This window comes from Sarcophilus harrisii, chromosome 1 (assembly GCF_902635505.1).
Source record: "Sarcophilus harrisii chromosome 1, mSarHar1.11, whole genome shotgun sequence".
Lineage (NCBI taxonomy): Eukaryota > Metazoa > Chordata > Mammalia > Dasyuromorphia > Dasyuridae > Sarcophilus > Sarcophilus harrisii.
The window spans coordinates 264022902-264047796 of NC_045426.1; the positions used below are offsets into that span (position 1 = coordinate 264022902).

General features: G+C 38.6%; 1 protein-coding gene across 1 annotated transcript in view; it reads left to right on the forward strand.

Moving 5' to 3' along the window:
- The window catches only part of ADAP1 (ArfGAP with dual PH domains 1), a 178123-nt gene that overhangs the window by 18856 nt on the left and 134372 nt on the right, over positions 1-24895 (forward strand). The window contains exon 2 of the mRNA XM_031941442.1: positions 23747-23877. Within this exon, the coding sequence (XP_031797302.1) occupies positions 23747-23877 (131 nt within the window). The remainder of the gene's footprint in view (positions 1-23746; positions 23878-24895) is intronic.

Consider the following 24895-nt stretch of genomic DNA (forward strand, 5'->3'; position numbering starts at 1 on the left):
CACAGTGGCCAGGCCTTGTAGGGGACAGCTGAGAGATCTGCCTACTATTAAAAATAAATTGGTGGCAGGCCCTGTACAGAGTAGATTACCCACCCTCAGTTAAATAAAAAATAATAGTCCCAAGAGCTAGCTCCTTGAAATCGAGTTGGAGTCCTCTGTGAGGGAGTGGTGGGGTGGAAGAGCCCTTGCTTGTCCTGGTCCTAGAGGAAATTGTTTTATTCCTGTCCCAGGGTCCTGTGACACTCTTAAATTTGAGACACTTCCTGAATTGAAAGTTGGATTGGGGCAAGCCCTAGCAATTCCTCCCTAACTGGTCCACATTAGGGTAAGTTCCCCAGAGTTCTACATTTGCTTGGCAGATTTTGGTGGTTGGCATTTCAGTGTGTGTCTTGCCTATCTTCCCAATAAGTATATAAGTTTCTTCTGGATGACAAAGAGATCCTAAGTTTAAATTGTTTCCCCTCTATGTGCTGCTTCCTCTGGTACACTGATATCAATGCCATGAGAGGATCCATGTTCGGCTGAAAGGGACTTTAGATTTGGTTCTTATCATCTCATATTTTCTTTTAATATCCATATTATCATATTTTATTTTGAGACTTAGTTTCTCTGTTTTGCCATCCCTGGAAGGGTAGCAGCTATCCACTGACCTGATTCTAATACTGGTCAACATTGACGTTTTAATTACTCTGTTTTTCTGGCCTGGGTTGGTCATCCCTCTTTTGGCAACCTGGTAACCCTTCACTCCCTGGGCTCACCATATTGGTGCCAGACAGTAAACATACCCAATGGGGCTTTAGTTCTGCTACTACTCAGAACTCCCAAACTCAAGCAATCCCATCTGCCTCAGTAACTATTGGATAGGCTACCAGTCTGGTCCTTTGACTCCAGAACCAGTGCTTCTTTCCCCTGGAAAGTCAGAGCAGAGAGAGAACTTAGAGATCATCTAGTCTAACCCCTTTATTTTTACAGAAGAGAAACTGAGGTCCTGAAAGGTAAAGTTACTTGTCCAGAATCATAGAGGAATAACTATATCTAGTAACCCAGGCCTCCTGAGTCTCACTTCCATGTTGATTCCATAACAGCAGGCTACATTCATTCATTTGGTCATTGGCAAAACCCCTGAGATGAGTAATAAGAAAGGAAATTTCAGGTCTGCATATTAGCCGTAGTCCAGTGAGCAGAATGGACAATGGACCTCCTCCTTATGTCTGGCTCCTTTGGCCCTTTGCAGATGGTCCTATAGCTCGGTGCTTGGTGTTGGTCAACTATTAATTGACAATGTTTGTAAAGACCTGAAGCAAGGCGGAGGTAGACTCTGTGACTAAAATGTTTTCTGTGACTCTTTTCTCTCCATTAGATTGTCTATAATGCTGTTTCATACCATCATATAGAAAGCCTTTTTTTTTCTTTTAGCTCACAAAACATGGGCCATTAGTTTGTTCTCTAGAAGTGACACCTTAATGGAGAAAGACCTTTTGGACCCTACCTGAAAATGAGCAGTCTGTGGAATTGGGGCTGGCACAGCCTGGACTGCTGTGTTCTTCAGAGTTCAAGCATTAGACTGAATCTAATACTTCTGAGAAAAATGCCAGGATTCCTTCTTTTTTTCCCTAGGCCTTTGGCTGACCCCAAGATGACTGATTGTTTGGCAGTTTCCCTCAGGGACAGGGACTAAATCTGAGATTTTGTTGATATAAGGAACTCCTATCATTGCAGGTCTTGTCAAACTCATGCAGCCAGGATGTGTCAGAAGTGAAACTTGAACCCAGAGCTCTCCTGACTCTGAGGCCATCTCTGTCCCCATTCTTCAGAAGTTCCTCAATCCCTTCATATAGCCCCCATGGAAATACTTGCATCTGTCACTGGATATAAAGTAACAAGGCATTGTACTTGTGTTTGGGTTTTGTATCATTCCCTCTGGTTACTTTCTCTCAGTCCTGCTGATCTTTGATTTAAACTACTTCCTGATTTTCTGTTGGATCAGCATTTAGTGGAGAAAGCCTCCTGATGTGTGTGGCCCAGCGGAGTCGTCAGCACAGCCCCTGCAAGGCCTGTGCTGGCACTGGCCATCGAGATTCCACAGAGCCTGGGAGTTGACGCCAATGTTTGGAATCCAAGCAGGCAGTTCAGGCAAGGCATGACTAGGGCCAAGTGGGACTGCGGCCAGGCACGATGGGCCTCAGGACTCCAGCCTGGACAGTCTTGGCCCACCTAGTAAGGCCTTGTCTTGGGAAGTAAATTGGGCTGGTGAGATTGGATACAGTTTAGCAAGTGTCTCTGCAGTCATGTAGTTTCTTAGCTATTCTCATGAGAATGTGCTCATGACTAGCAGGGTAATATATAGCCTTATGTCTTATTCTGGATTTTGCTCCTGCCAAATCTACTTGTAAGAGGAGGAAAAAAGAAAGGGGAAAGAGAAAGGAAGGAGACAAAGAGGGACAAAAGAAAGAAGACAGAAAGGAGGGAATGGAAGAAGGAAGAAGGAAAGAAGAGAGGCAGGAAAGAAAGAAGAAAGAGAGGAAAGAGGGAAGGAAGAAAGGAAGAGAGGGAGGGAGGAAATAAGTAAAAAAACAAGGGAGGGACAGAAGAAGGGAGATAGATAGAAAGGAGGAAATGGAAGAAAGAAGGAAAGGAGAAAGGAAGGAAAGAAGAAAGGAAGGGAGGGAGAGAAGGAGGGAGATAGAGAGTAAGAAGGAAATGGAAGAAGAAAGGAAGGAATGAAAAAAGGGAGGAAGAGAGAAATGAAGAGAGGGAGAAAGGAAATAAAGAAGAAAAGGAAAGGAAGGAAGGATTGAAGGATGGAAGGAAGACACCAGTCACTGTGTTAAGTGCTTTTTATGAATATTATACTGTTTAGTCAAAACAACAACCCTGGGAGGTGGGTGCTATTTTTTTATTCTTTTTTTTTAAATAGGATTTTTATCCTTATTTTATAGTTGAGGAAATGAAGGCACTCAGATTTTGGTGGGGAGGGGATTCAATTTTTTTCCCTTTATTTCAAAAAAGTTAAAAAATCATCCTGGGCTCTTGAGCTTCTAAAAGGTTTGACTTCCCCACACATGTCTTCAAAAGTTTTTTTTTTTTTTAAATCCCTTCTAAAATGGAACAAAAAAGGAATGGAGGGAAAAGTCCACGTTTACCCAAAACAACCACATTCTGCAGCCTGCTTTAGATGCATGAGAGAAGGCATATGTGAAACAAACTTCAGGGAGAGGCAAATAGATAATAAGTGACTTGTCTAAGCTCCTATAACTAGTAAGTATTTGAAGCTGAATTTGAACTCAGCTCTTCCTAATTCCAGGCCCAGCATTCTATTCATTGTGTTGCCAAGCAGCCAGCATAAGAATTCAACTTATACTTTCTACCATTTGGGTTCTGGCACTTTCCTCTCCTGTAATCTCCCTTTCTGCCAATTCATGTCCTTGGCTTACCTCGAGGAAGTCCATTTGGATTGCTTTTTCACACAATGTAATAACTTAGATTTAGAGCTGGAAGAGACTTCATTTCATCTAGTCAAACCTGCTAATTTTATAGATGGGGAACTGAGGCCGAGAGAGTTGTGACTTGCCCTCTGCATACAACCATAGATGCGGTGCTAGAAGACAGGAAAGGTCACTCTGTCCAGTGCTGTCACTGGCTTAGTCAGATTTGCCTTCTGAGGCAGTAAATGACAGAACTTGGGATTCAAACCTGCATCTCCTCTGATTCTCAATCTCATTCTCTTTTACATTGCACCAAAATGCCTCCCATCTGCAATACTGTGATTCATCTTTTTTAGGGCACATTGCATTTTAAGCAGCCTCATGTCATTTGTCCTCGCTGAGCTTCTGTTCCCAGGGGATTCTAAACTCCTCAGAGAAAGGGAGCTACTACCAAGTTGTGGGCACCCAGGCTTGTGCCCTGTTGTCAGATTGCCTTGAACTTTTACTAACCTGGCCGGCCCCTCCCCTGGGGGTTGGGTTTTTCCTTCCACTCTGGCAGGTGGAAAAGTGGCAGGATCCCGAGGTTCCGTGATGTGCCTCCAGCCAGGTAGTTGATTCAGAGCCAAGTTTAGGCCAAGTGCCAGGCTCCTCACTTCCTGAATCACTTACCTAGGCGTTCTCTCTTTCCCAGGACCTGATGAACTTTGTAAGTCTTGGCTTCCCTGCCCAGGTAGTGTCACAGCATATTCTATCACACCCTCCTAGGAGTAGGATTGCTATTAGAGATTGGATGGCTCAGAGGCCATCATGTTATAGTTGAGGAAACTGAGGCTCAGGAAATGTAGTAGCTCACCAAAGATACACAAATATTGAGTGTCAGACAAAGGATTTGATTCCACTTTTTCTGAGTCAAGCACAAGTATTCTTATAAGCTGGGTTCAAATCTTCCTACTTGTGGTATGTGCTTACTATGTGGCCCTTGGACATTATAAAGGACTTCTCACTGCCCCCAGACAACTCTCTAAAATTACAAATGAAAGAGGAGTTAATGGGAGCCTAGATCTGCAATTGTAAGGGGCTTCAAAGTCCAACCTACCTCATTTTTACAGATAGGGAAACTGAGATCTGAGAAATTAAGTGATAAAGGCACAGTTAATAACTACCAAAGTTTGGACCCAGGTATTGGAACTTCAGAGCACTGAACTATGCTGCCTCTATGCCAAAAGGAAAGGGAAGGGAAAGGAATGGGAAGAGGGGAGTGGGGGAAGGAGAAAGAGAGAGAGAGAGAGAGAGAGAGAGAGAGAGAGAGAGAGAGAGAGAGAAACAGAGAGAGAGACAGAGAGAGAGGAAGGAGAGAGAAGAGGAGAGAGAAGGAGGAAGAAAGAGAGAGATGGAGGGAGAGAAAAAAAGAAGAAGGGAGGAAGAGAGGGAGAGAGAGAAGCAGGGAGGGAAGAAGTATGCTGCAAGGACAAGGACACAGGTTATCTGCTCCTAATTTTTAATGTTACAGGTTAGGAAATTGGAGCCCAGAGAGATTAGGTAAATTATCCCAGATCACATAGATAATAAATGGCAAAGCCTAGATTGAAATCCAGATTCTCTGATTGCCCTGAACCACCTAAGCTGTTCCCTAAATTACTTTAGCTGAGGCAGTCCAGTTTGAAGAGGAAAAAGAAGAAAAATGTAACATTCTGATGGAAAACAGAAATTATTCAGTGATAGGGAGGAACATTGAACTTCATTTCTTTTTCATTCTTTGTATTTATATCATCAGTGCCTTGCACACAGTCTGATACATAATAGGTGCTTAATATATATTTGTTGATTTTGTGAAGGAAGAAGAAAGAAAATCAACATTATTAAGTATCTACTATGTGCCAGGCACTGTGCTAAATGTTTTACAAATATCTCATTTGATCCTCACAACAGCCAGAGGAGATAGGTGCTATTATTATCCCCATTTAACAGTTGAGTAAACTGAGGCAGACAAATCTTAAGTGACTTGCCTAGAACTACATAGCTACTAAGTGTCTGAGTTTGTGACTGATTTGTCTTCACCACTGCACTTGGTACTATATGTGTGTCTGTGAATAGAATCTGGGTGTGAGGGTCTCCAAAAATATAGATTGCTTACTGTTTGCTTGGGGAGAAAGAGACAAGTGGGAGAGTCATCAAGAGTGCCCAAGCAAATGCTGAAGAGTGAAAGAATAGGGTCTGCAGAAATATAGCATGTAGGGTGAATGAATAAGCAGTGTGAAGCAAAATGTAGTCAAGGAAGGCTGATTGGAGGAGGTGAGCGAGATTAGAAAGAAGGTGAAAAAAAGAGAACAGCTGGGAGGTGGAGCCCAGAAGAATAAAGTATATGAATATTAGGGACAGGGGCATGAATGAACAAGGTGACTGCAGGGGGATGGTAAGCAGATCAACTCTGCTTATTGGAGTGAAGAGTAAGGTAAGCTAAACACTAGGTCAGTTGCTGTCTTGGATGCTAGCCATAGACATTTAGCTGTTTGGTTTTGGGGGGTCTTTTTTGGAGAGGATAGGGTATGCCAAAATTAGATAGTAAACTCCATGAATCAGGGATTGTGTCTTCTCTCAGTTATGTATCTCCTCCTCCACCATACTTAACAAATGTTTGTTGAATTAAATTTGGCCCAGTGGTACAATGGATAGAATGCCAGAACTGGAGTCAGGAGGACCTAGTTCAAATCCAGCCTGACACATTTACTAGCTGTGTGACCCTGAGCAAGTCACTTACCCCTGGTTGCCCCAGTTTTCTCACCTACAAAATGAGTTGGAGAAGGAAATGCAAATAACTCCAGTTATCTTTGCCAAGAAAACCTCAAATGGGATCCCAAAGAGTTGAACAAAAATGAAAAAGGACTCAACACCAGAAAAAATTTGAACCAGCACCTGGTTTGTTGGTTCACCTCTGTTCTCTCAAGGTCAGTGTGGAAAAAGCATTTATTGGCTTTCAAGTCAGAGGGGCTAAATTCAGATTTCTTCTCTGACCATAATTGTATGTGTAATGGGGATAAGGACTGGACTTACGATTTCAGTATTTTGAAAAACTTCAGGTCTAGGAAACGCCTTCTACAAGTGAAAGTCACTTTCTTTGTTTCTGCAGCTGAGGGGCCTTCAGCAGAGATGTTGAACTGCCTGCAGCATTCTGTAATGCTTCCAGGAACCAGATTAAAATGTAATTAGGAAATATTTAACAATTAATAAAAATTCAACAGAGCAGAGATTATGTTAATATATGGGTTTGGTTTTTTTTAGGTCAACATGCAGCCAGAAGGGTTGTTGTATTTTAGAAATAGTAGATTCTTCCAGAGCCATAGACCATAGCAGGCCAGGCCATTTTGCTTTTCCCTATCTCCCAAAGTCTATCCAAGTTCATGTATATTGTTTCCATGATACTATTTATCCATCTCATATTCTACCATCTCCTTCTGCCTTCATTCTTTCTTCACATCAAAGCCTTTTCCAATGAATCCCATCTTCTTATTAAGTGGCAAAAGTATTTAAGCTTCAGCTTTAGTATTTGTCCTTCTAATGGACAGAGTTAATTTCTTTAAGTATCTATTGATTTGATCTCTTTGCGTCCAAGGGATTCTCAAAAGTCTTCTCCACCACAGTTGGAAAGTGTGCATTCTGCAGAGCTCAGCTTTCCTTATGGTCCAGCTCTCATAATCATACAATATTACTGGAAACATTGTAGTTTGACTATGCAGACCTTTGTCTATGAAGGCTATGTAAAATTTGGTGGTTCCCATTTGAGTTTGACACTATTGAGTCATGGAAAATTTAAGTGATTTGCCCAGTCACACATTTAGTATGTACCTGTCTTGATTTGACTTGATTTGAACCCAAGTTTTCTTGACTTTGAGCATTCATATTCTTGAATTTATACTTCACTTCTATTCTTTTTTAATTTTATTTTTAGGTTACACATGTACATTCATTTTTTACATATTTCCATGAGTCAGATTGAGAGAGAAAATTCAGAACAAAAAAGAAAAACCATAAGAAAGAAAAAAGGTGGCAATAGTATATATTGATCCACATTTGGTCTCCATAGGTCTCTCTCTGGACTGTTGATGACATTTTCCATTCAAAGTTTATTGGAATTGCCTTGGATCACTGAATTGCTGAAAAGAACCAAGTCTACCATTGTTGATCATCACACAATCTTGTTACTGTGTACGATATTTTCCTGGTTCTGCTTACTTAGCATCAGTTCATGTAAATTTTTCCAGGCTTTCCCAAAATCAGCATATTTATCATTTTTTTTATAGAACAATAGTGTTCCATTACTTTCTTATATCATAACTTATACAGCCGTTCCCCAGTTGTTGGGCCTCTGTTCATTTTCCATTTCTTTGCCACCACAAAAAGAATTGCTATATTTTGCACAAGTGAGTTTTGTCCCTCTTTTATGATCTCTTTGGGATACAGACCCAGTAAGAGACACTGCTAGATCAAAGGGTATGCACAGTTTGATAGCCCTTTTGAGCATAGTTCAAAATTGCTCTGCAGAATGGATGAATCAGTTTACAAGTCTAGTAACAATGCATTAATGTTACAATTTTCCTACATCCCCTTCAAACATTTAACATTATCTTTTCCTGTCATCTTAGCCAATAAGAAAAGTATGAGGAGATAACTCAGAGTGTTTTAATTTGCATTTCTCTAATCAATAGTGATTTAGTTGGCTGCAAGGGACTTCATTTTCTGAACTGTATTATGCCAGGAATTTTCTTCCTTCTCATCTCTGACTTCCCTGGCTTCCTGCAGTTCTCAACTAAAATCTTACCTTCTACAAGAAATCTTTCCCAACCTTCCTTAATCATAGTGTCTTCCCTCTGAAATTACTGCAAATTTATTGTTTGCATGTTGTCTGAGTCCCTTGAGAGAAGGACTTGTTTTTTGCCCTCGCCCCACCTTTTTCTATCTCTCTCTCCCTCAGCTCCCCGCCCCCCCCACCTCTCAATCCCCAGCACTTAGCACTGTATCTCTACCATAGAAGACACTTAAAAATGATAATTGACTGGCTGATTGCCTTCTTACTTTGTGTGATTTTAGTCAAATTGCTCAGCTTCAGTCTTTTCACCTTAAAATAAAGGGATAGATTAGAAGATCTTTGATTTCCCTTCCAGTTTTAGATTCTGTACGGTTGGGACTTTAAGATTCTTTCCAACTATTCTATGATTTTATGTGTTTCTGATAGACAGCTAGATGTTTTAATGGACAGTGTTCCAAGCCCGGTACTGGGAAGACCTGAGTTCAAATTTGGCATCGGACACATTGACTGTGTGTCCCTGGCCAAGTTACTTAACCCTGTTTGCCTCAGTTTCCTCATCTGTAAAATGAGCTGGAGAAAGAAATGGCAAAACACTCTAACATCTGCTAAGAAAATTCCAAATAGTGAAAAATGACTGAACTATAACAAAAAGGCCTTGTGCAAGTTTCATTTTAAGTATTTTCTGTCTCAAGGCTTCCTTTAAATCAGCAGTTCTTAACATTTTTTGTTGTCCTTCTTTGAATTCCTTGGGTAGTTCCATGAAGTTTGTGAACTACCTTCTTGGAAGAATTTTTTAAATATTTTTTTCCAATGTTATATGTAAACACAATTTATAACAATCAATTTTGTGTTCCAAATTTTTTCCCTCCCCACTCTAAAATGGTGATTTAATAGAGGTTATATATGTGCAATCAAATTTTTGTATTTAGTCATGTTGTAAAAGAAGAAACAGATCAAAAAAGAAAAAAAAAACTTTCTGGATTTCTTTGACAAAGAGATCTAACTCAGTTTCAATTGATCAATGAGGGACAGAAGCAGCTACACCCAAAGAAAGAACACGGGGAAATGAATGTAAACTGTTTGCATTTTTGTTTTTCTTCCTGGGTTATTTTTACCTTCTGAATTCAATTCTTCCTATGCAACAAGAGAACTGTTCGGTTCTGCACACATATATTGTATCTAGGATATATTGTGACATATTTAACATGTATAGGACTGCTTGCCATCTAGGGGAGGGGGTGGAAGGAGGGAGGGGAAAAGTCAGAACAGAAGTGAGTGCAAGGGATAATGTTGTAAAAAATTACCCAGGCATGGGTTCTGTCAACAAAAAGTTATAATTATGAAAAAAAAAGACTGCAAAAAAAAAGTGATAATGGTATGTTTTGATTTCCATTCAGACTCCAACAAGTCTTTCTCTGGATGCAGATAGCATTTTCTATCATGTGTCCTTTGGTATTATCTTAGGTCACTGCATTGTTGAGAAGAACTAAGTCATTCATAGCTGACCACCACACAGTGTTGCTGTTACCTTTGTACAATGTTCACCTGGTTCTGCTCATTTCACTTTGCATTAGTTCAGAAGAATATTTTGAAATGAATAAAATAAAATACAAAGAAGATATTGATATTCAAATATGGTTATCAATCTCTCTATCTATATTAAAAGACAAGTTCAAGGACCTCAGGTTCCTGCCTAGAATAAGATTGGAGTAGATTGATCTCTGAGAGTTCATTGAGTTTTAAACTTTGTGAAGTCAGGGATCTAGAGCATTCCATCTGCCTGAGAGAGTCTGGTAGAGGACCATTTGTAAGGAAGGGGTTAAGGTCCTTGAGGTCAGGGACAATAATAGTTTTTTTATATACTTTATATATAAAAAATAATAGTTTTTTATATACTTATTTATTATGAACTTGAATATCATCTATAAACAAAGAGGGCCTGGAAAAGTTCCATATGAAAGACCAGAGTTTATTATCTTTCATAAAACTTAACTTTGCTTTATATAAAGGATCTATGATTTCTGTCAATTAGGAAACTCCCTAGAGCAATACTGATAACACTGTGCTATCTTAGATAATTCTCTGGGAGTTGCCTGAGGCATGCAAAGATTACAAGAGTTTTTGTGGGCCATATTGTTGTACTTGAGTCTAGGCCTTCCTAACTCTTAAGCACTCTGTCCATTACCCCTGTGCTGCTTCCAGGTCTTACAAATGGCTAGCATTTAATAATAATAAGCAATTGAGTCAGATTGGATTGAATTACTTCTGGTGGATGCAGAGTAGGGCTGGGGTTTTCTCAAAATGAGAATTTTGGAGGATCTGAAGCCCTCCCTGAAAGAAACCCAATCTCTAATAGGGAAGAGGCTGAGGTCATAGTCCTTTGAGATCTGTTCTTTGGAGCTTAGCCAAAAATTGCCTGGAGTCTCACTCTTTGCCTCCTCCTGGTCTGCAGACTCTGGGCAGAGGCCCAGGAAAGTTTTGGTTTAGGTAATATTTGGTGTTCTTGTTCCAGAAGTTTAGAAAGTACACTATATCTGTTTGAATCCAGGTCAAACTGGTTCATTCACTGAATATTCTTCAGAGAAACTTTAGTTTGGTCTGCATCTCAGCAAGTTAGAGCTTTAGAGGTCATCTAGCTCAACTCCTGCACAGGTAGATAGCAAGCACAATGGACTTGGAATCAGAAAGATTCATCATCTTCCTGAGTTCAAATCTGGTCTCAAACACTTAATAGCTACAAGACTCTGGGCAAGTCACTTAACCCTGTTTGCCTCAGTTTCCTCATCTGTAAAATGATATGGAGAAGGAAAAAGCAAAACCACTCTGATATATTTGCCAAGAAAATTCAAAAGACTCAACTGAAAAATGACTGAACAATAACCACAGCTAAGCTCTCTCATTTTATAGATGAGAAAGCTGAAACCCAGACAGATTAGATGAGTTGACCTATCAGCTCACACCTAGGCTGTTGCACTAGCCTAGTTGCTTCAAGCTTTCTACTCTAGTACATCCTCCACTTAGCTGTCAAAGTGATTTTCCTTAAACACAGGTCTAACCATGTCATTCCTGTTACTCAGCAAACTCTAGTGACTTCTTATCACCTCTAGGATCAAATGTAAAATTCTTTGTTGGCTTTTAAAGCTCTTTGGAATCTGATTCCCTTCCCCAAAATCTACCATTGCCATATTTCAGATTTTCTTATATCTTCCCCCTCTCCAGGTTCTCAATGCTATAGTGAGACCAGCCTCTTTCTTCATTGATCTCTCTTTTTGTACCTCTCTTTTTTGTTTCCCTGCCTACCTTTGGATCTCATCTAAAAATCATGCCTCTTGCAAGAAGCTTTTTCCTTCCCTCTGAGATCATCTGGAATTTGTCTTGGATCTGCCTTACTTCTTTGTTGGTTGTTTGCATGTTATCTCCTCTTTGGGGGTGAATGGGACCAGGTGAAGATTTCTCAAAAAGTCTATGAGATGGAGTGGATCTGACCCTAGGACTAAGTTTCAGGAAGTCACGTGATCCCTATTCTCAGAGGTGTGTAGGGCAGGAAAGGTCAGACCCTAGGTCTAAGCATCAGGAAGTAGACAGCATTGCTGACCACTGGTCAATGGTTACTTCCTTTTAGTCCATCTATTGAACACAAGTCTTTTGCTATTTAACGATTCACTATTTTTAGCTCTCCAGGCCAGGCACAATATTGGGACTTGGGAGCTGAAAGGTTCTGTATCTACTCAGCTGGTGTACTTGGACCTCCTTGCAAGGACTGAAAAATGCTTCCTATTTGTATCTGAAGCTGCTTCTGACTTGTTAATTTGCGTAAGGGGGGGGGGGGCGGAGTCTAGCACTCATCCCACACTGGGGCAGCTAAGTGGCACAGTGACAGAGCACTGAGTCTGGAGTCAGCAAGACCTGAATTCAAATCCAGCTTTAGACACTGGCTCTGGTGAGCCTGGGCTAGTCACTTTACCCTGCTTGCTTTAGTTCTTCATCTGTCAAAGAACAAGAGAAAGAAGCATTCCAGTATCTCTGCCAAGAAGATCCCAAATGGGGTCAGAATGAATTAGACCCCACTGAAATGAATGAATAACAAATCCTTGATGCCAGTAATTGTTTTTTTTTTTTTAATTAAAGCTTTTTATTTACAAAATATATGCATGGGTAATTTTTCAACATTAACCCTTGCAAAACCTTTTGTTCCAAAATTTTCCTTCTTTCCCCCCTCCCCCTCCCCTAGCTGGCAGGTAATCCAATACATGTTAAATCCAATATATCTGTATATTTATACAGTTATTTTGCTGCACAAGAAAAATCAGATCAAGAAGGAAGGAAAAAAACTGAGAATGAAAACAAAATGCAAGCAAACAACAACAGAGAGAGTGAGAATACTATGTTGTGGTCCATACTCAGTTCCCACAGTCCTCTCTCTGGATATAGATGGCTCTTTTCATCACTGAACAATTGGAATTGGTTTGAATCATCTCATTGTTGAAGAGAGCCACGAGCATCAAAATTAATTGTTGTATAGTCTTGTTGTTGCTATGTATAATGATTTCCTGGTTCTATTTATTTCACTCAGCATCAGTTCATGTAAGTCTCTCCAGGCTCTCTGAAGTCATTCTGGAGGTCATTTCTTACAGAACAATAATATTCTATAACATTCATATACCATAATTTATTCAGCCATTCTCTAATTGATGGGCATCCATTCAGTTTCCAGTTTCTTGACACTACAAAAATGGCTGCTACAAACATTTTTGCACATGTGGGTCCCTTTTCCTCCTTTGAGATCTCTTTAGGATATAGGCCCAGTAGTAGCACTGCTGAATCAAAGGGTATGCACAGTTGGATAACTTTTTGAGCAATGGATCTGTTCACAGTTATGCCAGCAAGGCATCAGTGTTCCAGTTTTCCCACATCCCTTCCAACATTGATCATTATCTTTTCCTGTCATCTTAGCCAATCTGAGAGGTATGTAGTGGTACCTCAGAGTTGTCTTAATTTGCATTTCTCTGATCAATAGTGATTTGGAACACCTTTTCATATGACTACAAATAGTTTCAATTTCTTCATCTGAAAATTGTCTGTTAGTTTCCTTTGACCATTTATCAATTGGAGAATGGCTTGAACTATTATAAATTTGAGTCAATTATATATTTTAGAAATGAGGCCTTTATCAGAACCTTTGAATGTAAAAATGTTTTCCCAATTTATTGCTTCCCTTCTAATCTTGTCTGCATTAGTTTTGTTTGGACAAAAACTTTTTAACTTAATATAATCAAAATTATTTATTTTGTGATCAATAATGATCTCTAGTTTTAATTCTGTTGCAAATTCCTTCCTCTTCCACAGATCTGAGAGATAAGCTATTCTATGTTCTTCTAATTTGTTTATAATATCATTCTTTATGTCTACATCATGAACCTATTTTGACTTTATCTTGGTATATGGTGTTAGATGTGGTCCACTGCCTAGTTTCTGTCATACTAGTTTCCAATTTTCCCAGTAGTTTTTGTCAAATAATGACTTTTTATCCATAGAGCTGGGCCTTTGGGTTTGCCAAATACTAGATTGTTATAGTCATTGACTATTTTGTTCTATGAACTAACCCATTCCACTGGTCAACTTCTCTATTTCTTAGCCAGTATCAAATGGTTTTGATGACCATTGCTTTATAATATAGGTTTAGATCTGTTACAGCTAGGCCACCTTCATTTGCTTTTCTTTTCATTAATTCTCTTGAAATTTTTTACTTTTTGTTCTTCCAGATGAATTTTGTTGTTATTTTTTTCTACGTCATTAAAATAGTTTTTTTGGGAGTCTGATTGGTATAGCATTAAATAAATAGATTAGTTTAGGTAGTATTGTCATCTTTTTTATATTCACCCGACCTATTCAAGAGAACTTGATATTTTTCCAATTGTTTAGATCTGGCTTTATTTGTATGGAAAGTGTTTTGTAGTTTTGCTCATTTAGTTCCTGACCCTCCCTTGGCAGATAGATTCCCAAATATTTTATCCTATCGACAGTTATTTTAAATGGAATTTCTTTTTCTATCTCTTGCTGTTGGATTTTGTTAGTGATGTATAAAAATGCTGATGATTTATGTGAATTTATTTTGTATGCTAAAGTTGTAGATTACTTCTAATAGTTTTTTAGTTGATTCTCTAGGGGATATCAGTAATTGTGATGCCACAGGGGTGCAAAAACACTCAACTCCCATGATATGTTGGGATTCCAGGACTCTCTCCATGGGGCCACCAAAGGTTGAGGAATGGGAATTGGACCCAAAAATTAGAATGGGGTTTTGGATTGGTGTCATGAGGCATTTCAAAAGAATTTGCAAGCTTAGATCATCTCCAAATCAAAAGGCAAAGGTTCTATTATGCTGATGGCAATGGGCTAATTTCCAAAAGGGAGTTTTAGCCATTAACAAGAGCATAGACAAGAGCTAAGTTCTCTAGGGGAATTTGCTATTAACGGGGAGGAAATGCTGCAACAAGGGAAAGATACCATGAGGCAGGGCAAGTTCCTAATGAACTAGTTATAACCAGGGGAAAGACATCATAAGGCTTGCAAAGTTCCTAGAGAACTTGCTGCCATAAGGGGAGCAGTTCCTAATGAACTCACTTTTACAAGGAGGAAGGAGGCAATGACCTGACTCCATAAGTCACAGGGTAGGTTGCTAATCAACTGTGATATACCATTAGAGAGGCAGAGCTCCTAATGAACCCACTATTGTGACATTTAAAGAGCTGGCCAAGTAGTGGAGTACCAGTAGATTCTTTTACAGGAGAAAAATAACTCCAGGGTTGATATTCTAACTTGGTATTCTAATTGGATACTGTTACTGTGGGGTCTTGATAATTTTATCAGTGCAAGAAATTTATCTAGGCCTACTGCAATAAAGGCCCACTTAAGGACAATATGATCTTGTCCATGCTCTTCCTGCTTGCCTTAGGATGTATCTTGGCTTATTTATTTATGAGTTACAGTAATTCAGTTCCTCTCCTGTTAATGCACCTCCCTATGATCTGCCCAGTGACCCCATCAATTGTTTTCACCTTTCTTTGTATTCCCAGCACTTAAGTTGCCTTGACTCATTGTAAATGCTTAATGAATGGTTGTTGACTTGACTTACCCAAATTCACACATGGAGCTAGTGGCAGAGGGAAGATTTGAATCCACTTCTTCTGACTATAAATCTAGTGATATTTCTATTGATTAATCCATTGTGCCCCACTTTATTTGGGTTAAACAAATTAATCAATGACCATTTATTAGTACATGCCAGGTACTATGGTGAGTGCTGGGGATACCAAGAAAGGGTTAAAAAAAAACCAAACAAACCACTTTTCCTGTCCTCAAGGAACTCACTGTCTAATGGGGGATAAAACGTATAAATAAGTTTGTGCAGGCAATACACACATACACACACACACACACACACACAGTTATATGTAATTATGTATATACATTGCATGTGTGTGTGTGTGTGTGTGTATATATATATATATATATATATATATATATGTAATATATATATATATATATGTAATTGTTGTTCATTTATCACCAATTCTTCATTTGGGGTTTTCTTGGAAAACATACTAGAGTAGTTTATCATTCCCTTCTTCAACTCATTTGACAGAAGAGGAAATTGAGGCAAATAGGGTTAATTGACCTTCCCAGGGTCACACAGCTAGTGTCTGAGGCTGGATTTGAATTCAGGTCTTCCTGACTCCAGGCCTGGCACTCTATCTACTGAAATGCCTAGCTGTTCCTATATACAAAGTAAGTGGAGCCTAATGTCAAGAAAGAAAACATCAGGTAGGGAGGGACTGGCAGAAGGTGGGATTTTAGTTAGAAGCCTGGGAAAGCTAAGAAATGGGTAACAAGAAAGTACAAATATAGTTCAGCCAATACAAATGCTCAGTCAGAAGATGGAAGTAAGACTTACATTTTAGGGTTTTTTTGTTTGTTTGTTTGTTTATTTGTTTGTTTTTTGGAGGCAGTTGGGGTTGTGACTTGCCCAGGGTCACACAGCTAGTAAGTGTTAAGTGTCTGAGGCCAGATTTGAACTCAGGTCCTCCTGACTTCAGGGCATACTGTTGCCCCAGACTTACAGTTTAGGAAAATGGCTTTTGGCAAAGATTTTAATTCCATCAGAGAGGGGCTTGAACCAGGAAGACCTCTTAGAAGTCTTGTTCCAGTTTGAGATTAATGCTCCAAGTTTTTAAGGACTTAAAATCCTGAGTCTGGGCTCTTTAGGGTTTATCTTTGGGGGTTATAACTATATTCCTTGAGTAGAGTTGGATCATAAGGAACAAGTCAGTATTGGGGAAAGTAATTGGAAAGGATCTTAATCCTAGGTTTTGACTCAGAAGACTTGGGTTCTTGTCTTCACTTTGCCATTATTTGGCTATAGGTAAATCAATTAACCTCTTAGTCTCAGTTTCCTCTTCTGTAAAGTGATTGGGATTGGGTTACTTTATTATTGCTGAGCTTCCTTCTGCACCTCTATAATTTATGAGCCTATAATCATTACTTCTAAACTTTGGAAAGTATATTAGAGGGGATTTTAGTCTAACCTCACCCCAGTGTAGGAAACACATTTTTATTTTCCTTGACAGATGAGCTACAATCTCTGCCTGAATACCTTTAGTGACAGGGAACTCACTACTTTTTGAAGAGGTACCATGGTATAGTGGGAAGAGCAATGGCTTTGAAGTCAAAAACTTGGGTTCAAATCCTAAATCTACCATTTGCTACTTGTATGGGCTCAGTAAGTTTCTTCATTTATAAAGTGTATCTTAAATGATTTCCAAGGCTCTTTCCAACTATGAAACTGCAGCTCTTAATGGTTAGAAGGTTACCCTTTAAAGTGAGCCAAAATCTGTCTCCTTCTTGATGTGGTTTAAGGCATAGGCATCAAATGATATTGTTTTAGGCATAGAATGTTGGAGTTTGGTCATGTGAAGATTTCTTAATGGCCATTCTCTTTGGCAAAACATAAATTTGTTTACAAGAAGTTAGAGCCAAAATGAATAGATAAAATAGACACCAGGAATGATAAAAATGAAATAGAGTTGGGAGAATATGTAGTTAGTTGGTTATAAGGAGAGAGCCATCATAAGACATGGAGGAAGGATGAAAGGAAAGATAGCATGAGGCAGAGTTCTATACCCCAAGAGGGATCAAGCACAAATGATGTGATCTATGGACAGATTTATGGGGGAAATTTAACCTCAGGGACATGATTTGTATTTCTGATAGGACATAGTAAGGTGAAGCTGCCCATAACCTCCACAAAAGATGGGCTTCAGGGTTTTAACATATCTTGGATTTATGACTAGACAACTCACAGAAAGTGGGAGACTGATATCTATCTGAGTCCTTTCCCTGAGTGCCACAGGGAACCATTCCATCAGTGTCTCAGTCCTTCTCTGCCAACCATGCACAATTCCTGAGGACTTCATCATTTTGACTCCCACCTATTGGTCCTAGCCCTTCCCCCCTTTTAAATTAAAGCTTTTTATTTTCAAAATATATACATGGATAATTTTCAAATTCACCCTTGCAAAACCTTGTGTTCCAAATTTTTTCCCTCCCTTCTCCTCACTCCTTCCCCTTGATGACTAGTAATCCAATATATGTTAAACCTGTATAATTTCTTCTATATATGTTTCCACAAATATGCTGCACAAGAAAAATCAGATCAAAAAGGAAAAAGAAACTGAGAAAGAAAATAAAATACAAGCAAACAACAACAAAAAGAATGAAAATACTATGATGTGTTCCCATAGTCCTGTCTCTAGGTGCAGATGGTTCTCTTCACCACAAGACCATTGGAACTTAGACCTTCCCTCTTGACGTCAACCACATGGATCAACTCTAGTGCCTCTTCCATTAGACAGGGCTTTAGATATTATGAGACATGGGTTAGTTATTCTAGCAAGCTTGGAGTGGATGTTGGGTGGGAGGGACAATGGAAAGTGAAAGATAATCCTGGTTCCTCTTTTTGATATTTTGTTCCTCACTTTCTGGGCAGAGTCATCTCTGGAGTATTGCCATCTGGACTGCCCCTTTCATCTTCTCCCTTCCTCTTAGTGAGGAAGTGTGATACAATGAATAGAGTGCCAGATTTGGAGTCAGAAAGACCTGGGTTCAAATTCAAATCTCTCAGATACTTATTAGTTGTGTGAATGTGGGCAAATTACTTTTTTTTTCTGTGACTCACTTCCTCATCAGTAAAATGAAAGGTTGGGATATATAACTTCTAAAATAGAGAGAGATGGAGATAGAGACAGGAAGATGTAGAGAGAACAAAAAAGGAGACAGGGAGAAGAAAGGAGAGAGAGAGAGAAAGACTAGAGCAAGAGAAGGAAGGAGGGAGAGAGGAAGAAAGAGATAGGGAGGGAGAAAGAGCAAGGAAGGGAGAGAGAGTACAAGACAGCATTTATTAAATACTTATATCTCTTCCACATCTAAATCTAGGATCTTCTCAAGCAATCCATCAGTAAGTATTTCTTAAACACCTATTCAGTGTTAGGCACTATGTTAAACAGTGTATCTATACAGATCTCAGTACTGCTAATGTCTATAGGGAAGTTATTAGTTTTTTCTGAGTATCACTTTCCTTACCTGGGAAATAGGGAGAGTAATACTGCCACTTATTATCTCATGATGTTGTTATAAGTAAAGCACCAGAAATATAATTGTGATTTTTTCTTAATACCTTCTTCCTCAGCTTCTATTCTTTTCTACTACTCAAATCCAGGAGTAATATGAGTCAATCAACTAGTATTTATTAAGCTTTCACTGTGTGCCAGGCATTGTACTGGGGGCTGGGAATATAAATAAAAAGTGAGAATGTGGCGTGTCAGGGCTTGGGGGATATTAATACAGAATCCTTATTAGTCTTTACCCCAAGATTTGCTCAAATGGTGCTGCTCTAATAGCTTTGGGGAGGGATTCTCTCTCTAAGTTGGAGATATCCCTTGTGCATAGATCAGGTGTGGCTGACCCTTCATTTTTCTCCTTTACTAGATCCTTGCTTCCCATAATTCCTGGGTGTTAATTGCAATCCAAACCATCCATTAAATATGTATAAATAAAGTGAGAACAGGCTCTTGGCTCCTCATAAATAATGACTATTTTGTGTAGTGTAAATGTTTAGCATAATGACTAGAACAGAATAAACAAATTATGACATTTCTGTTAGAAAGAAGATTGCATAGGGAGTGTGCTAAGTGAGAGAGACAGCTCCAAGACATTGCCTGTCAGGGAAGGAATACACCCCTCGGTAGATAACTTATTTTCTTTTATTATTATATGTTAGTTTATATTTTTATATATAACATATTCTTTTCTAAGGTCTGTTTTATTTTGGAGCACCGTTGCCAATTTTTTTTTTTTTTTTTTATTAAGCAGGGAATGCAGATAGAACCTTTCCAGAGGGTTGCTGGGGGAAAAAAAATGAAATTGTTTGATCATTGTCTTCCTCCATTACAATGTGGTACCTTGTTTTTGCCTTTTTTTGTATCTCCAGTCAAGTAAGCATGCATTTAGTTAGCACTTACTGTATTCTGGTCATGCAGCTAGGTGGAATATAGATCGTATCAGGCTGGAGCTAGGAAACTTCATCTTTCTGAGTTCAAATCTGGCCTCTGACACTTACTAGCTGGGTAATCCTGATAATTCATTTAAATCCATTTGTCTCAGTTTCTTCATCTGTTAAATGAACTAGAAAAGGAAATGGCAAATCACTCCAGTATCTTGCCAAGAAAACCTTAAATGGAGTTATATGGTGTTAGACATGACTGAAAAACAATTGAAATATACTAGGCACTGTGCTAATCACTGAGGATACAAAACAAGTACTCAGTCTCTGCCCTCAAGCAACTTACATTCTAATGAAAGAAATAGTATGCAAATAAATATATATGGACAGAATATCAACAGGATAAATTAGCCATAATGTCAGAAGGAAGGCACTAGAGGCAAGGTGGACAGGGGAAGGCTTCATTTAGAAGGTAGAATTTTAGTTGAGGCTTGAAGGAAATCAGGGAGACCAGGAGGAAGAAAATTCCACACATGGGGTTACTTAACACAGTGTCTGGCATATAATAAGTCCTTCATTGTGTTAATGATGATGATGAAGAAGGGAGCCAAGAATGTGTGAAATCATGATACAGTGTCCAGAAATCTTTACAGCATGCTTTCCCTCCCATTTTTCTTCTTTTCTTTTTAATTTATGAAATAAAACTTGCATTTCCTTAGCATAGTAGAATAAAAACAAGATGGTTATATATGAGATTTGTAAAGCTATTATGTAGAATGACTATTTTTCTTAAATATGTAATGAAGTTCTTGTATAACTCTCTTTTTCTTCCCTTCCCTTCCCCAGAGATGGCTACATCTGTGTGTGTGTGTATAACACACAATGTGTATGTATAAGTGTTTGTGTGTGTGAGAGAGAGAAATAATTATATACATATTTCTATTCTCAGTTCTTTGTCTAGGTACAGATAGTATCTTCCTTCATAGGCCTTTTGTAACCAGAGTTTTTCAAAAACTTAAAATGACTTAGTTGCTCAAAGTTACTTTTAAAACATTATAACTGTTACTGTATACAATGTTGGTTCTGCTTATTCTCTCTAGTCTTTTGTGCAGATATATCCATGTTTTTCCTCCAATCAATGAGTTTATAATTTCTTATTGTGCAATAGTATTCCATCACTATCATATACCACAACTTTTAAGACCTTCTACCCAGTCCCATTCTAACTCTTATCACCTCCTACCCTCCACTATTGATGTTTATTACCTTTGTGACCTTGGCCACATCTCATGGGTCTGTTTCTTCATCTCTAAGTTAAGAGATCTGTATTAGATAGCCTTCCAAGTTCATTCTAGAGATATGTACCTATGAAAATTTGCTTTTGTTTTCTTATTCAGGTTGGTTTTCTTACTATTCCAAGTTAAGTTATATTTATTCATAGGGTCATAGGATCCTGCCTGTGTCTTTGTTCATCCTGAGATCCTATCTGTCTTACTTTGTGTCCTGTCCACCTGTGCCACCAAACCCAAATCATAGTATAAAAAAGAATTGGAAGGAACTGAAGACACAGTCTAGTTCTATGCCTAGCCAAATTATAACCCACTAGGTCAGGTTTTTTAAACTTTTTCCACTTATGACCCCTTTTCACCCAAGAAATTTCTATATAATCCCAGATCTATAGATATATAAAATAGGTGTACAAATCAAACATTTACTGATAATGAATCATAAATTTGTGATCCCACATTCAGTTATAAGAACCCATATGGGGTTGTGAACCACAATTTAAGAAGCTGGGCTAGGTAACATACCAGGTGAAGGGTTATCTCTTCTGAGCAAGATTATTTTTTATGATGTACCCAAGCATGAAACTGTGTGACTCATTCTTCTATAACTTATATAGCCCAAAGCCCAGGGCTGGGCATGTGCCTGAGGACCATTAAAGATTTGTTCATTTGACCTATGAGCCTAATTTAATTCTTGTGAGTGGAATATGTTGTGATTGCAGTCTCTGAGTGACATGGACATGTGAGAACATGAGAGAACACAAAATCCAAGAGTCCTGTTCATTTTTTATAGTAGTCTCTGATTTGGGTCTGAGTCATTAAGGGCTAGGCCCTTGAGGGTAGATTTGGACAGAGGATAAAGTCAAAATGGGTGAAAGTAAAAGGTTTTCTTCCATTTGCTCACCTGTCCAATGAAGCACATGGGTTATTTCCTGTTTGTGGATGCAGTGACCTGAGGTTAGATGCTCTGTGAATGCACTAAAATTAAGTAGAGGCAATAGGAATGTAGGCATACCTCACTTTAAACCAGTCTCACATATAGAAAACTTTTAAACAAACCTCATATATGGAAATACTTATTTACACAAAAATAAGAATTTAGGAGTAGCAGTTATTTGTCCCAAAGGATCTTTGCAAAAAGATTTATAAAAGGCAAATCACTTAACCTCTTTGGGCTTCCTTCAGAAGCAGATAGAATGCTGGGGTCACAAAGACTTGAGTTAAAATCCAGCCTCAGAATACTTATTAATTGTGTTATTGAGCATATCATTCACCTTCTATCTGCATTAGTTTCTTTATCTGTAAAATAGAGATTATAATAGCATCTAGCTCAGGGTGGTTGTGAGGATGAAATAATATTTGTAAGGTGCTTTGCAAATCTTAAAGTGCTATATAAATGCTCTTATTTTAATCATCCATAAAGCAAGAGGCTAGGTTTCAGCCTCTGAGGTCTCATTCCAGCTCTAAATCTATGATCCTATAATCCTTATAGTCACCATTTTCTCTATTGCATGCCAGGGATGAACACCTGTATTTATCTTAAATATGAATTCAGAGAATGATGACTAGCTTTATAAAAGGATTATTGATTTTACAAAAGAATTCACAATAGAATTCTTTTAAATCATCAGCTTCCCTTTTGCATTTGAAGTATGATTCACTTAGCAGAAGTTTTGAGTTATGAGCAACATTGTTGGCAATATTTTTAAATTATTTATTATAAACTTAAGGGTAAACATCAATGTAACTAGCTAAATGTGCATTGCAACTGTTGCATTGAAATAAGGGAATCTCAGCACAGAAAATTCAGTCATAATTTTTTCAGTCACCAGCCATTCAATTTCTTGGTTCATTCATTCATTCTCCTGGTTACAGCTGGTATGTATACTTTTACTCTGCTGCTGTCTTTTTTTTCTTTGCATCATTTCATAAGTCTTCCAGATTTCTTTCAATTTCTTCATTTTCCTCAATCTTAATGACATTATAGTGTGGTGGTTGTTATTGCCGTCAGTCTATTTCACTCATGTCTGACTCCAATTTTCTTGGCAAAGATATTGGAATGGTTTGTGATTTTCCTCTTCAGCTCATTTTATTGGATAAAGGAAACAGGGTGAAGTGACTTGTCCAGAGTCAAAAGCTAGGAAATGTTGAAGTTGGATTTGAACTGAGGAAGTCAAATTTTTCTGACTCCAGATCCAGTGCACCATCTAGCTGCTCCTTGTTGCATTAATGTGGCACAATTTGTTTAACTGTTCCCCTCACTGTTGGACTTTACATTTCTTCTATTTTGGTTGTTTTTGCAACAACAAATAATACCAAGCAAATAATTGTTGCAAAAAATGCCAGGTCTGCTGGTTAATTATCTCATTCTCTTTTCAGTATACCATACTTACTTTTGTTTCCATTCTGATTGATGACTAGTTCAACAGTTAGAGTTGATCTATCTGCCTCAGTTTCTTCAGGTATAAATGAGAAGAATAATACAATAGAATAATAATAGCACAAAGAATGATAATTCTTACCTGTCTTCAAGGATTGTTGTAAGCTTAGAATAAGATATTTATAAAGATGATACTTATACATAAGAGTAAAATTTATACATTAGAAACGCTATATAAAGCTATTATTTTATCATCATCATTACTATTATTATTGTTTTTTGTTTCTTTTCTAGATCCTGACTGGGCCTCCTACACCCTTGGAGTATTCATCTGCCTGAGCTGCTCAGGAATACACCGCAACATCCCCAATGTCAGCAAAGTGAAATCAGTCCGTTTAGATGCTTGGGATGAAGCACAAATAGAGGTATGAAGTCTGCTTTCTTGTCTAAGTCCTGGGTGGGTTTTGGGAGGCACACTAATACAAAGTATCAGAGCTCTTTTTGGAGTTTTTGGAGTTGAGGCAGGGGCCTTAAATGGCCTACTTGGGGCTTGCTGTTTCCCATGCATAGCATTGTGATATCTTCCACTTCTGTGTTCATGCCTAAAATGCTCTCACATTTCACTTCTGTTTCTATGTACCCTGAATTCCTTTCACAACTTAGTTCAAGTGCTCCCTTTTAAGTTTTCCCAAATGTGTCCCATCTCATAATAGAGAAATGGTGCACTAATATGCAGAATAATTATGCACAGTCAAATATATTTTGGACATGACCAATGGGGGAATGTATTTGACTGTGCTTATATGATGCAAGACTTTTTTCTTTCTTTCTTTGCTCCTCTTCCTTCCTTCCTTTCTCTCTTTCTTCCTGTCTTCCTCTTTTTCCTTTCTCTCCCCTCCTTCCTTTTTTCCTTTCCTTTCTCTACCTCTTCTTTCTTTCCTCCCTCCCTCCCACCTTTCTTTTTTCCTTTCCTTCCCCTGTCCCTTCTTTCCTCCCTCCTTCCCGTCTTTTTTTCTTCTTTCTAACTTCATTTCTTTCCTCCTTCCTTCTTTCTTTCCCCCCTTCCCCCTTATTTCCTTCCCTTCCTTCTTTCTCACCTTCCTCTCTCCCTCTTATTTCCTTCCTCCCTTCCTTCCTTCTTTCTGTCCTTCCTCTTTCCCCCTTATTTCCTTCCTCTCTTTTTTCCTCCCTCCTTTTCCTTCCTCCCCTCTTTCCTCCTTTCTTTCTTTCTTCCTTCCTCCCTTTTTTCTTCCTTCCTTCCTTTCTTCCCTTTTTCCTTCCTTCCTTCTTTCCTTTCTTCCTTTCTTCCTTCCTTCCCTCCCTCCTTGTCTTCCTTTCTTCCTTCTTTTTTCCCCTGAGGCAATTAGGGTAAGTGACTTGCCCAGGGTTACACAGCTAGGAAGTGTTAAATGTTTGAGACCAGATTTGAATTCAGGTTCTCCT